A 13124-nucleotide genomic window follows, 5' to 3' on the forward strand; every position below is an offset into this window, starting at 1 on the left:
ATAAGACTATTGTATTGTTATATAATTGAAGAAATTTTCTTTCCTGGTCCTGGGGCTTGAATGCTGGGCTCAGGTGCTGTCCCTGAGCTTTTGTGTTCAAGGCTAGAGCCACAGCTCCACTTCTAGTTTTTTGGTAGTTAATTGGAGATAAGAGTCTCATGGATTTTCCTGCCCAAGCTGGCTTCAAACCGGGATCCTCAGATCTTAGCTTCCTTGAGTAGCTAGGATTACAGGCATGAGCCACCAGCACCTGGCATGGAAGAAAAATATAATCTCAGACTATTTTTATTGTTTGCATTTTATTGAGATATTATTATCCTCTATCCTCTTGATTCAATTTATGGACCTAACACGGTGTTAATTCAAATATAAAGTAAGCGTGTAAGAAAGTTGGCCCATCATAGTTGAGTCAAGGTGGTTAATTTTGTTATATGCAACTGAAATATTACATCACCTGGAATTTTTACCAGCTGAAATTGTATACCTCAAAGACCTAAGAGAACATGCTAGGTCATGTATTAGTAATTTTTCTACCCACAAAGACTCTTTTTTCCTTTCCAAAATTTAAACAGAATTTATAATTCCAGTTGAAGGCACTTCTTTATTGGCATATATTTATTATAAAAAGTAATAGCTCTTAGTATGACATTTTCATATACAAATATAACATATTTTGATCATATTCACTCTTTCTATAACCGCTTGTATCCTTTCTCCCCCTTATCCTCTTTCATACACTAACAGATCCCTTTGTAATTTCTTACCTTTTCATTCCTCCCAAAATACTACATGAGATAAAAACATGTGATACTTGTAAGTCCGGCTTACTTCACTTAACAAGATGATTCTCCAGTTCTATCCATATTCCAGAAAATGACATAAATGTGATTCTTATGTTTGAACAATACTCCATTGTTTATATATGTGTATGCCTGTGTGTGGTATACATATGTGTGTACATATATCTATCTATATATGTATCTATATTTCTTATTTTCTTTATCCATTGTCCAATAAGCATATAGGCTGATTAGTTACTTAGCTATTGTGAACAGAGCTGCAATAAAATAGATAACTCTACTGTATACTGAAGTATATTCTTTTAGATATACGTCCAGAAATGATACAGCAGGATCCTACCTATTTATCAATTTTCATTATGGCTGGCTGATTTCTTCTTCAGTGTGAGCACATTAATGCCATATAGTAAAGTTACTTGTTTGTATGTTGACTTTGTACCCTGCTACTTAACTGAAAGTGTTTAACAGATTTACTGGTCTTCAGGTAGTCATGAGTCTTTTAAGTATAACATCTACAAAAAGGTATTTCCCTTACTTAAGGCTCTTGCTAGGATTTCAAGAACTATACTGAAAACTAGTACAGAAAGTAGACACCTTTCTATTTTCCTATTTTACAGTAAAATGCATTTATTTATTTAGTTAGTTAGTTAGTGGATTCTGGGGCTTGAACTGAGGGCCTAGGTGCTGTCCCTGAGCTCTTTTGCTCAAGGTTAGTGTTCTACCACTTTGAGCCACAATCCCACTTCCATTTTCTGGTGGTCAATTGGAGATAAGAATCTCATAAAAATAAGATAAGCATAAGTTTTTATTATGTTGATATAGGTTCTTATATTCCTAGATTCTCCATGTCTTTTATTATGAAGAAATATTGAATTTTATCATAGGCTTGCTTGTATCTTCTGTATGTACATACTAGTACCAGGGCTTGAACTCAGGGCCTAGAGCTCCTGCTCAGTTTTTTCCACTCCAGCTGGTACTCTACCCCTTCAGCCATGCCTCCAGCCCTATTCTGCATCTACTGACATGATGTAATTTTTGCTCTTGATTCTATTTATTAGGTACATGACATTTACTGATTTTTGTTTAAGTATCCTTGCACTGATGGAATGAAATTAATCATACTCTATGCTCTTCGTAATATGATAGTAAATTTGGTCTGCAAATACTTTGAGAATTTCTGTATCTATGTTCATTAAGGAAATTAGGACTAGCCTCCTTTCCAAAACTCTCTTCTCTCATGGTCTCCAATTCTGAAAGACTTTTACCTATAAAGATAAATACATGCCCATTTATTAGTAAATTAAAACACCCAATAAAAAATAAAAAATAGCTGCTGCCAGTGGTTCATGCCTTTATTCCTAGCTACTCATGAGGCAAGATTGGGAAGATGACACCATCTCCAAAATAACCAGCAAAGGGCTGGGAAGGTGGCTCAGTGGTAGAGTGCTTGCCTTGCATGCCTGAGGCCCTGGGTTCGATTCCCCAGCACCACATAAGCAAAAAGAAAAACAAATCCGGAAGTGGCGCTATGGCTCAAGTGGTAGAGCGCTAGCCTTGAGCTGAAGAGCTGAGGGACAGCGCCCAGGCCCAGAGTTCAGGCCCCACGACCGGACCCCCCCCAAAAAAAAACCCCCAAAAAACAAAATAACCAGCAAAAATCAGAATAGAGGTTTGGTTCTAATGATAAGAGTATCAGCCAAGCAAACAAGTTCAGGAATAGAATTCAAATCCCAGAACTGCCTAGAAATAAGTAAGAATAAGCTAACTTACACAGGTTCCTAAATACTGAACAATATGACTACTCTTAAGTGATCATTATGGAAATCAGTATGTTGGGTCCTCAAAAAACTAAAAGTAAAACTACCATAGGATTGTGTTGTACCACTCCTGAGCATATATCCAAATGAATGAACACTGGCATACAATTGAGATAACTGCATACTTATGTTTACTGCAGCACTATTCTTAATAGCCAAGTAACAGAATCAGCCTAAGTGCCCAGCAGCTGAGAAATGGAGAAAGAAAATATAACACACACACACACACACACACACACACACACACACACACACACACACACACGAGCGCGCATGCACGCACACACTCACACATACACAGATTATTATTAATCATGTCCTCTGTAAGAAAATGGATAGAACTGGAGATTGTAATGGTAAGCAAAATAAGCAGACTCAGAAAAGCAAATATTTCAAGTTTTCCCTCATATGAGGAAATCTAGACCTAAAAAGAAATGACATGAGCTGAGTGCTGGTGGGTTAGCCCTATAATCTTAGCTACTCAGTAGCCTGAGAACTGAAAATCAGGGTTTAAAGCAAGTCCAGGCAGCCAAATCTAAGACTTATCTACAACTAGGAAGCAGAGATGTTGCTCAAATAATAGAGTCCTAGCCATATACAAAAAAAGACAAACAAGAGTACAAGGCCTGATGTTCAAGTGCAGTAATCAATTCCCTGTCAAATGACACAAATGTGAAAGGGGTACACTTTGGAAGGAGGAACCAATTAGAAGGAAAAAAGGTAAGGCAAAGGGTGAGGCAGAGGTAAATATGATCCAAATACTTCATAAGCATGCATAAAATAGCATAATGAAATTAAAATTTTAAGAGGAAAAAAAGAGAAGAAAAGGGGAAAGGGTGCTGCTGGGCCTCTGTGGCTCACACCTGTAATCCTAGCTACTCAGGAGGCTGAGATCTGAGGATCGCAGCTCAAAGCCAGCCTGGGCAGGAAACTCCGTGAGACTCTTATCTCCAATAAACGACTCAAAAAACCAGAAGTGGCACTGTGGCTCAACTTGTAGAGTGCTTGCCTTGAGCTGAAGAGCTGAGAGACAGCACCCAGGCCCAGAGTTCAAGCACCAGGACCGCCCAAAAAAAAAAAAAAAAAAAAAAAAAGTGGAAGTGGTGGAAAAAGGTAAAAAGGGGAGAATATGATCAAAGTAAACTGAATGAGTACATGGAGATATAGCAAACAATCTCTTATATGTTAAATGTATGCTTAAAAATAACATGCAGGAATAATGATTAAGGTGGTAATATCGATCAAGATGTACTTTTAAAATGATTTGTTGAATGGGAAACTCCTTTCTACAACTATTTAAAGATAATAAAAATAGAATCCTAAGATGGCTGTGAATCAATGTGCTTTGTTTTTCACCTAAATAGAAGAAGACCTAGGAGGGTTAAACAGTAAAATCTTCAAAAAGCAAAAAACAAAAACAAAAAAAATTCAAAAAATTTTAAGATTCAAAGTAATTAGCTGATGACAGAATTATCACTTAATTCTGTTTTTTTAAAGTATGTTTAGAAACAAATGTAACAGTTGACAATGAACCAATGAACTATATAACTTGTTGGGGAGAGGGGACAGGAAGGAAAAACTGGGACAAAAAGAGGGAAGAGTTAATAATTTTTTTAAAAAGAAATATACTCATTACCTGACATATGTAACTATAACCTCTCTGTATATCACCTTTATAAAAATGATAAAAGAAAACAGACCCAATAAAGAATATGTTATGGGGGGCACTTAAGGTTTTAGTCAATAATATATGTCACTTTCCTCTGTACAACTACATAAAATAATTAAAAAAATAAAGAACATGTTACTTTAAAACAGACCATTTTTAGCTAACTTGTAATATATAAATAGATGGAGGCAGGTTAGTAAGCCTAACTTATCTGTATATGTTAGCTAGCCTAAGATGTTAGTAATCTCAGCACTCAAGAGGCCTCAAGCAGAAGGATCCGTGGTTCAATGTCAGTCTTGGCTACAGAACTACATTCTCTTTTTTAAAAGCTTGTCTCTATTGTGTATGAATTTTCATCTAGCCTCCTACGGAGAACTCTAGTCTTTCAGACAACCTGCTAAATAAGGAGATAAATGATACTATTTAGAGCCAAGTGCCAAATTCTGTTTCTGCCAATTCTATCTTCATATTACCTATCTCTTCCTGACCTGGCAAAAAAAAGTCAGTCTGCAGACTATCAGGTTATACATACTCTTATGGTCCTGCCAATATACACAGGGAAGTTATTAAACCACAGTATCCAAATTTTTAATAACATCTAGACTAAAATTATTTTTGAGACGTGACCTAGCGTATCATTTTTCAACCTGAGTGTTGTAACCCAATATAGGCTGGATGGATCATAACCAACATGTTAAAGATCAAACACAAATAGAAAAGTATGAACACTAGAAAACATTACAAGTAGGATAATATTGTCTCATGAAAAAAATTGTTTGAATACATGTGTATTCACATACATGCGTACAAACATACACAAACCATGCACATCTGTATATGCAGGCACCTGTTCATAATGTAGATATATTTATTTTATTTTTAAGTAGTTGTACAAAGCAGCTTTCACTCAATAAAGGAGTTTATGAATACAATGCATCTGATCAATGTCACCACTTTCATTATTTTCTCCCATCCCTCCCAATGCACTCCTTCTCTCAATTTTCTTAATTTTGTAGGATATGCCTTGAATTTTATGACTACATTCTCTCCCTACTTGCTCTCTTCATTAATTTATTCCCCTCCCCTTGGCCTTAACCCTTCTTTCGAATACCTGTTTCCTGGTGTTTATTTTGTTGGACTGTGAGTTATACTTTCTAAGGGATTATACCATTTGAGTTCTCCCTTGGATCTACCATATTTTGGTTAACATGTTTATGTATATCTGAATATAACCCCAAAGTGCTTATTTATATATTTAGATTGATATAGTTATACATTTAGAAATTAATTCTAGGTACCACATGTGTTTATATATCCTCTGTCAAACTAGGCCTCACTAACTTGACTTAACATGACTTTTCCAGGTTCTTTCATTTCTTTGCAAATGATGCAATATTCTTTCTAATGCATGAGTAAAATCCCATTGTGTATATACCACGTTTTCTTGATCTAGTCATCTGTTAAGGAAATGTGGGCTCCTTCCATACCTTGGCTATGGTCAATAGTGATGCAATGAGCACGATTGTATAGGCAGCCTTACTGTATCTTAGGTAAATGACTAAGAGTGTAACTGGTGGATTATAAGCTAGTTCTATGTTTAGTGTTTTTGAGAAAGTTCCATACTGCTTTCCAAAGTAGTTGAACAAGTTTACATCATTTCTTATGATAACTCAAAATACAAAAATGACCTATTGCCAAAAATAGGTATTTATTTTTGTTTGTGAGTCAAGAACCATTATCTGTTCTGTAAAATAAATCATCCATTTAGAATTGGGATCAGAGATTCTTCCAAAAAAATCACAGTTAAAGAAAATGCCAATAAACTTGATCTTGTATATTTTTCATTTTCAACCTTTGATCATATCTAATACTCTTCTCTTGGGCTGGGAAGGTGGCTCAGTGGTAGAGTGCTTGCCTCGCATGCATGAGGCTGTAGGTTTAATTCCTCAACACCATATAAACAGAAAAGGCCAGAAGTGGTGCTGTGGCTCAAGTGGTAGGGCACTAGCCTTGAGATGAAGAGCTGAGGGACAGTGCTCATGCCCAGAGTTCAGCCCCCACGACTGACAAAAACAAAACAAAAAACCCTTCATCTTTCAACTTCTTTTTTTCCCCTCTCCTTTTCTTTTCTTTCTTTCTTTTTTTTTTTTTTTTGTACCATGGTTTCAACTCAGGGCCTTACATTCTCTGGGTTTGTTTGCTTGGCTTGGCTGGCTCTCTACCACTAGAGCTACAACACTAGCCTGGCTTTTTGGTTACTTTTGTTGGAGATAGAATCTCTTAGCCTTTTTTTGTTGTTGTTAGAGATGAAATCTCTTAAGAAATCTCTTTTCTGCCATGACTTGCTTCCAATTGTGATCTTCCAGACTTCAGCTTCCTAATATTACAAGCATGAAGTATTACAAGCATGAGCCACTGGCTCCTCCTGGCAGTTTTGTGTGTGTGTGTATGTGTGTGTGTCTATATTGCTATATCCTATTTATCCTTCTACCTTCTAGTTGTAGAAGGTATCTTTGTCCTTAGAACACTGTCATTTCTCTTGCACGTTTTTCCCTTGAAGAAGATATATTCATTGGTATGCTTTCAAATCGTATTTTCATTTTGTCTCTGTATTTTAGGTACCTGTAATCTAGTGAAAAGGGCATCATTATGCACCATGACTTTTCATGGTCCTGTATCTGTATAAACTATTCTCTGTGCCTAGCAAGGAAGCCCAGATAAAATGAGGAGAAGAAGCTGAGTGCCAGTGGCTCCCGCCTGTAATCCTAGCTACTCAGGAGGCTGAGATCTGAGGCTCTCGGTTCAAAGCCAGCAGGGCGAGAAACTCTATGAGACTCTTATTTCCAATTAACCACCAGATAACCAGAAGTGGCGCTGTGGCTAAAGCGGTAAGGCATTTGCATTGAGCTGAAGAGCTAAGGGATAACATGCAGGCCCAGAATTCAAGCCCCACGACCGACCAAAAAAAAAAAAAAAAAAAAGAGAACAAAATTTAAAAGTTTGCTTATTTACTTTTTGTTTGAAAGGATGGCTTGCTCAAAGACTGAACCAGTTAAAAAAAAAAAAAGGTGGTGGGGGGGAGATAAGAACATTTATTCATTACTGGAGCAAAGCCTCAGAGAATTGAATCTGGTCAGAATGAAGAAGGATATCTATTCTACAAAAATTGAAGAAAAATAAATAAGAGTGAGAGGGGTGGAAGGGGTGGCATATATATGCATGGTATTACATGTAAACAAGAGTTGGTTATTTTTATTTTAAAACAAGGGGTATGATGAGCATATTGGGAAAAATCATGGGCTTAAAGAACTTTGAAGAAGGGTTAGAGAATGTAGCTCAGTGGAAAAGCACTTGCCTAGAATGCTTAGGGTCTTGGATATGATCCCCAGCACTGCAAAGAGAAAACAGAAGAGGAGAAGGGGAAAGAATTCAAGCAAGGTAGCTCATGCCTGTAATCTTAGCTATTCAGAAGGTCGGCATATGAGGATCACAGTTCAAAGCCAGCCCAGGCAAGAAAGTCCATAGGACTCTTATCTTCAATAAACTACCAGAAAACTGGTAGTAGAGCTGTGGCAGAGCACTAGCCTTGAGCACAAAAAAATTAGGGACAGACCCCAGGCACTGAGTTCAAGCCCCATGACCACCACCACCAAGTGCAAAAACAAAAATTAATTCAGAAGAAGGCACTTTAAAGAATAAGGAGGAAAAAACCCAATGAAGACCCATAGGCAGTTTTAAGCAATGAATTTATAAAAGTTCCAATTTGCCCTGCTGTTATCTAAGCAGTCAATGGGGGTAAATAATGGAATGGAGGTAAAGGGACTGAAAACATAGGAGATAAAATGGGTAAATGAGGAAAAGTAATTGTTTATGGAACAGGCATTAGTGACTGAAAATGAAGGAATTAAGGAATTAAGGAACATGAACTACGTGAGATGAAAAAACAGGTGTCAAAGGAGTAGAGGAGCAAAAATGAAAAGATGGGATAGAGGCTGGCTGTGGTTGTACGCACCTCTAATCTCAATTATTCCAGAGGCAGAGATAAGGAAGACAGAGTCTGGGGCTAGCCCCAGGAAAAAAAGCACTGTACCCTGTTTGAAAAACATATGAAGCCAAAAATGGCTGGGGCATAGCTTAAGTGGTAGAATACTTGCCTAGCATGAGTTATCCCTGAATTCAACCCCCAGTACTAAAAACAACAACAAAAAAATACTGGGAGACATGGCTTAGAGACTATTTTAAAGAAGAGCAATCTTAGGCAATGAGTATGGTCATCAGAACATTAGACTAAAACAAGGGCAACTAAGTCATCCAAAACAAAACATTGATAGAGTAAATTCAGATTGGGAGTCAGGAGTCTAAATTTTCAATCAACAGCCAAGAGATCAGTTAATACAAATAGGTATTAAAGTAGAATGCATTATTTTATACTAGATCTTAGAAGAAGATTCATTTTGCAAAAATAGTGACTCAGATGAACAATGCTATCACTGGGCTTTAGCCTCTTGCCTTTGTTTGTTTTGTGCCAGTATGGGGCTTAAAATCATGGCTAAAGCACTATTCTTTAGCTTTTATGCTCAAGACTGGCACTCTACCAATTTAGCCACAGCTCTACTTCCAGCTATAATTGGAGATAAAGAATCTCACAGACTACCCTATCTGGCTTTGAAGCACAATCATCAGATCTCAGCCTCCCAAGTAGCCAGGATTACAAACCCAAACCAATAGCACTCTGCTGAGCCTCTTGCTTTTTTTTTTTTGAGGGGGGGATAGGGGGTGGGTAGTAGGTCATGGGGCTTGAACAAGATCTGGGCCTGAGCGCTATCTCTGAGTTCTTCAGTTCAAGGCTAGCACTCTACTACTTGAGCTACAGTGTCACTTCTGGTTTTTTGGTAGTTAACTGGAGATAAGAGTCTTATGAACGTTCCTACCTGGGCTGGTTTTGAACCTCGATCCTCAGATCTCAGTCTCCTGAGTACCTAGGATTACAGGTGTGAGCCACTGGCACCCAGCTGCCTCTTGCTTTTTGAAAGCAACCTTTCATTGCTTTTTGCCTCTCTCCATCTCCCACTTAACATAAATTAGCCTTAGTAAGATGCTTCTGGTAGTTGTAAAAAACCTAGGAAAAAAATCATTCTCTAAAAAAGAAGCTAACAAAGCCATGAAACTATTCATGCTTAGACTAAAGCACACTAGAATATTTGGTTTATTATAATAAATATAAATATATATTATATATGCAATAATAGAAAACTAAAATCTCCTCTAATTTAATAACAGTATATTAGTAGTATGAATGTAATTTTCACACTAAACAAAGAAAGAAAAATCTAGAAAGTAATTTTAGGCCTTTGATATTAAATAAAGTTATAGAGTAGAATTTGTTCATTCATTAATCCCCATTGTTAGGTATGAAGTGGGAAGAGACTTTATCTAATTACAGAGTAAGAATCAGGGCCATTAGAAGGTGATTAGGATTAGTTTAAGATTCATCAGCATGGAGTCCCAGGACTAAATACTAAGGGGGAGAGAGATTAGAAGACGTGTGGATGGCTCCTCACTTGCTTCAAAGTGATGTTTTGTATTGCCTCAGAACTCTGCAAGCAAGAAGACCTTTAACACATACAGTTGTTTTACCTTGGACCTTCAGTTTTCTTGAAGGTTTTCTTGAAAACCTACCTAGTATGTGGTATTATTGCATTATTAACAATGGGAAACAGATGAAGAAATCTATTACTGTTCAAGGAATAGATCAATACATCTAAAAGGCATTCTAGTTATTAGGGATGTAAATTCAGCAGTGTGATACTCATTGTATGTAAGGTTTTTCCACAATCTGAATAAAATGTGCCTCTGAACCTAACTGGCTTTGCTTTGATTCTATTTTCATGAAACAGATTATCTGAGTATCAACTAGATATCAAAGGAATGGTGATACTTAAAGGCTGTGTTCTAGAGCAGAGTTTTTGAGGTTATTTTTTTCATTATAAAATTACTGCTTACTAATGTATATTTGTACATTTCAACACAGAAACAAAATAAACAGAAGTTCTAATATTTTTCTCTCACACCATAGGGCATTTTGTAAGTGCCACTCTGGAATGTTCTAGGCAGGAGTGTTCTAGGCAGTGAATAAGCATAACATCAGCCTAAGTCAAAATCTGGAGCTGTGAAATTTGATTCTTATAAATGGCAAAACCAGCATTCTTACTCTTGAGGTACTACAAGAAAATCTGACAATATGAAGTTTAATAAGCACTGAGGTGCTAGGAGAATTCTTATTCCAGCTAAACAAAATATTCCTTTAGAACAACAAGGAAAGCAAAGCCTCAACATGAATAAGCTTAAACAACGACATTACAGAATTTATTCTGTCCTACCTGTAGATAGTCTCTTAATATGACTACTTACCTGAATAAAATGTGTTGATTTTGGCAAGTTCCTTTTCACAGGTTTGGAAAAATTTTTCTTCAAACTTGGCAAAATACCTCTTTACTGTGTCTTCATCTGTAACTGAAAAACAATGTTTAAATTAAATACAGAAGGCTAATTGGGATAACTTAGGGAAGTCAAGACTACTGTTAGTACCATTTTAGTAGTCAAGATGACCAAGGCATATATTTCTTTTTTTTCTTTGTCTTTCTAAAATTTTTATTGTTACTACAAAGATGATGTACAGAGAGGTGCATACATTTTTGAAGAAAATGAATTATGAACCCTATTAAGAGATTAACCAGTATCTCTTCATAGGAGCACAAACTTTTAATCAATAAATTAAAGATAATATTTTGACCTGGCAGATGGAAAAGGTGGTAAACTACTGGATCGGCAAGTATTTTATTTTATTGGTTAAAAATTAGAAAAAAAACCATCAGAAAGAATAGTGTACAGAAACAAATTGAATAAATGTGGAAATTCAGATTAAGATAAAAAGAGCTTCTACTCATTGATAAAAAATGGGTTACACAAGAGGTCTTTCTTAAGAACTACACAAAAAGCAGAGAAGATAAAAGATGATACCTTCACAAAATAAAATGTTTCTATTCTATAAGATACTTTATAAACAGCTTTTTTTTGAAAAAGCAGCAGACATGAAAAATACATTATCTGCAGTTTTCTAAAACACAGAAGACTCAAATGCAAAACATATTTCAATTTTTTTTACAAATCACTAAATAATATCCAATTTCATAAGAAAAATGGAAGGATCAAAACAATTCACAGAAAATGAAATAATGGCTGACAAAGAAATGAAAGGATATTCAACATCCAGACATCATATAAATGCAACTTAAAAAACCACAGACTAATATTTCAATTCAACTACTTAATAAAATGAACTGTTTTTAAAAATCAAAAATAAAATACAATATTCACCACTATAACTGAAAAGATTTTAAGCTGCTAACATTTTGGTGATGATGAAGGTAAATGAATTCTCCCTTATGACAGATATATGAGCTTGTAAAATCTTTTAGGAAGATAATTTGGTGGTAGCTATTTAAAAATTCAGTATTTTCAATGGTACATGTAAGCTGGGTGCCAGTGGCTCACACCTGTAACCCTAGCTATTCAGGAGGATGAGATCTGAGGATTGCGGTTCAAAGCCAGTCTGGGCAGAAAGTATGTGAAACGCTTATCTCCAGTTAACCACCAGTAAACCAAAAGTGGTGCTGTGGCTAAAAGTAGTAGAGCCCTAGTTTTGAGATGAAGAGCTCAGAGACAACGTCCAGGCCCAGAGTTCAAGCACCACCACCGACGCCCCCCCCCAAAAAAAAAAAATCAGTGCTACATGTAGGAAATACATGTTATGGCTCAAGTGGTAGAATGTCAGCCTTGAGCAAACAGGCCCTGAGTTTAAGCCCCAGTACCAGGACAGACAGACAGACAGACCGATGGACGGACAGACAGACAGACAGACAGACACACACACACACACACACACACACACACAAATGAATATTTGCAGGAGTGTTTACGTACCATTGCTTTCAATGGTGATAAAGAAAACTGATGGTCAATAAAGGGGAGTGGTTAAATGAATTGTGATACTATTATATAACACTGTAGTCTAATCCAGTACATGAGAGATGTATGTGCAGGAGTCACATGGGCTGGCATCCACTTCTGAGACTAACTAGTCTCAGATTAATCTCCTCAAAGTCTTCCCAATGATCCAAAACATGAAAGCAGAGGAGACCTGTGGGAGAAGCCCCTTGTCCTGCTTCTGGCTTTACTCCTTCCCCAACCACAACAAAAAATAAAGAAGTTTGATTAAGAAAACTAAACACTACAATTATGACACTGTAGCAGTCATTATTAAAAATTATATACAAATATCATAGTATGTATAAAAATTATAGAGGTGCAGGTGTGTGTTTCATTGATTGGCTGCCCATCAAATCGGAATCTGATCTGCCTCATTGACAAACCCTGTCCTTCACAATAGGCTTTCATTAGTTTACTAAGTGGTGTGTGCCTCTTCATCTTAAACTGCACCACAGAACCATCCTGCCCCGCCACCTTCAAATTAATATGATCGTCTCAGTCTTGACTCCTTCCTTGGGCTATTCATCGGCTATCGCAAGCGCCGGAGTCTCTCCTCAGATGCCGCTTCACAAAAGAGGTCCCGGGTCCACACCGAACGAGCACACAGGCAGCAGCTGGAGGAGGTGGCAGCCTCAAATAGTTTTTCTTTCTTGCGATTGTTTCTAACATATTTATAAGATATTTCTTTGTTGTTTTGTATGTCCCTCTCCCACGGTATAACCCCTGTTCTCACTGTATTTGATGTTGGTATAATTTATGGAGGGGAAGGGAAAAAACAAATTGTTTAAA

At 36.7% G+C, this 13124-nt stretch overlaps 1 protein-coding gene across 2 annotated transcripts in view; it reads right to left on the reverse strand.

Moving 5' to 3' along the window:
• Positions 1-13124, reverse strand: part of Xpr1 (xenotropic and polytropic retrovirus receptor 1) — a 128892-nt gene that overhangs the window by 59837 nt on the left and 55931 nt on the right. For both annotated transcript variants that reach the window (XM_070034329.1, XM_070034330.1), the window contains one exon: positions 10698-10799. In XM_070034329.1, the coding sequence (XP_069890430.1) occupies positions 10698-10799 (102 nt within the window). The remainder of the gene's footprint in view (positions 1-10697; positions 10800-13124) is intronic.

Source organism: Dipodomys merriami, unplaced genomic scaffold (assembly GCF_024711535.1).
Source record: "Dipodomys merriami isolate MVZ:Mamm:240054 unplaced genomic scaffold, mDipMer1.0.p SCAF_24, whole genome shotgun sequence".
Classification (NCBI taxonomy): Eukaryota; Metazoa; Chordata; class Mammalia; order Rodentia; family Heteromyidae; genus Dipodomys; species Dipodomys merriami.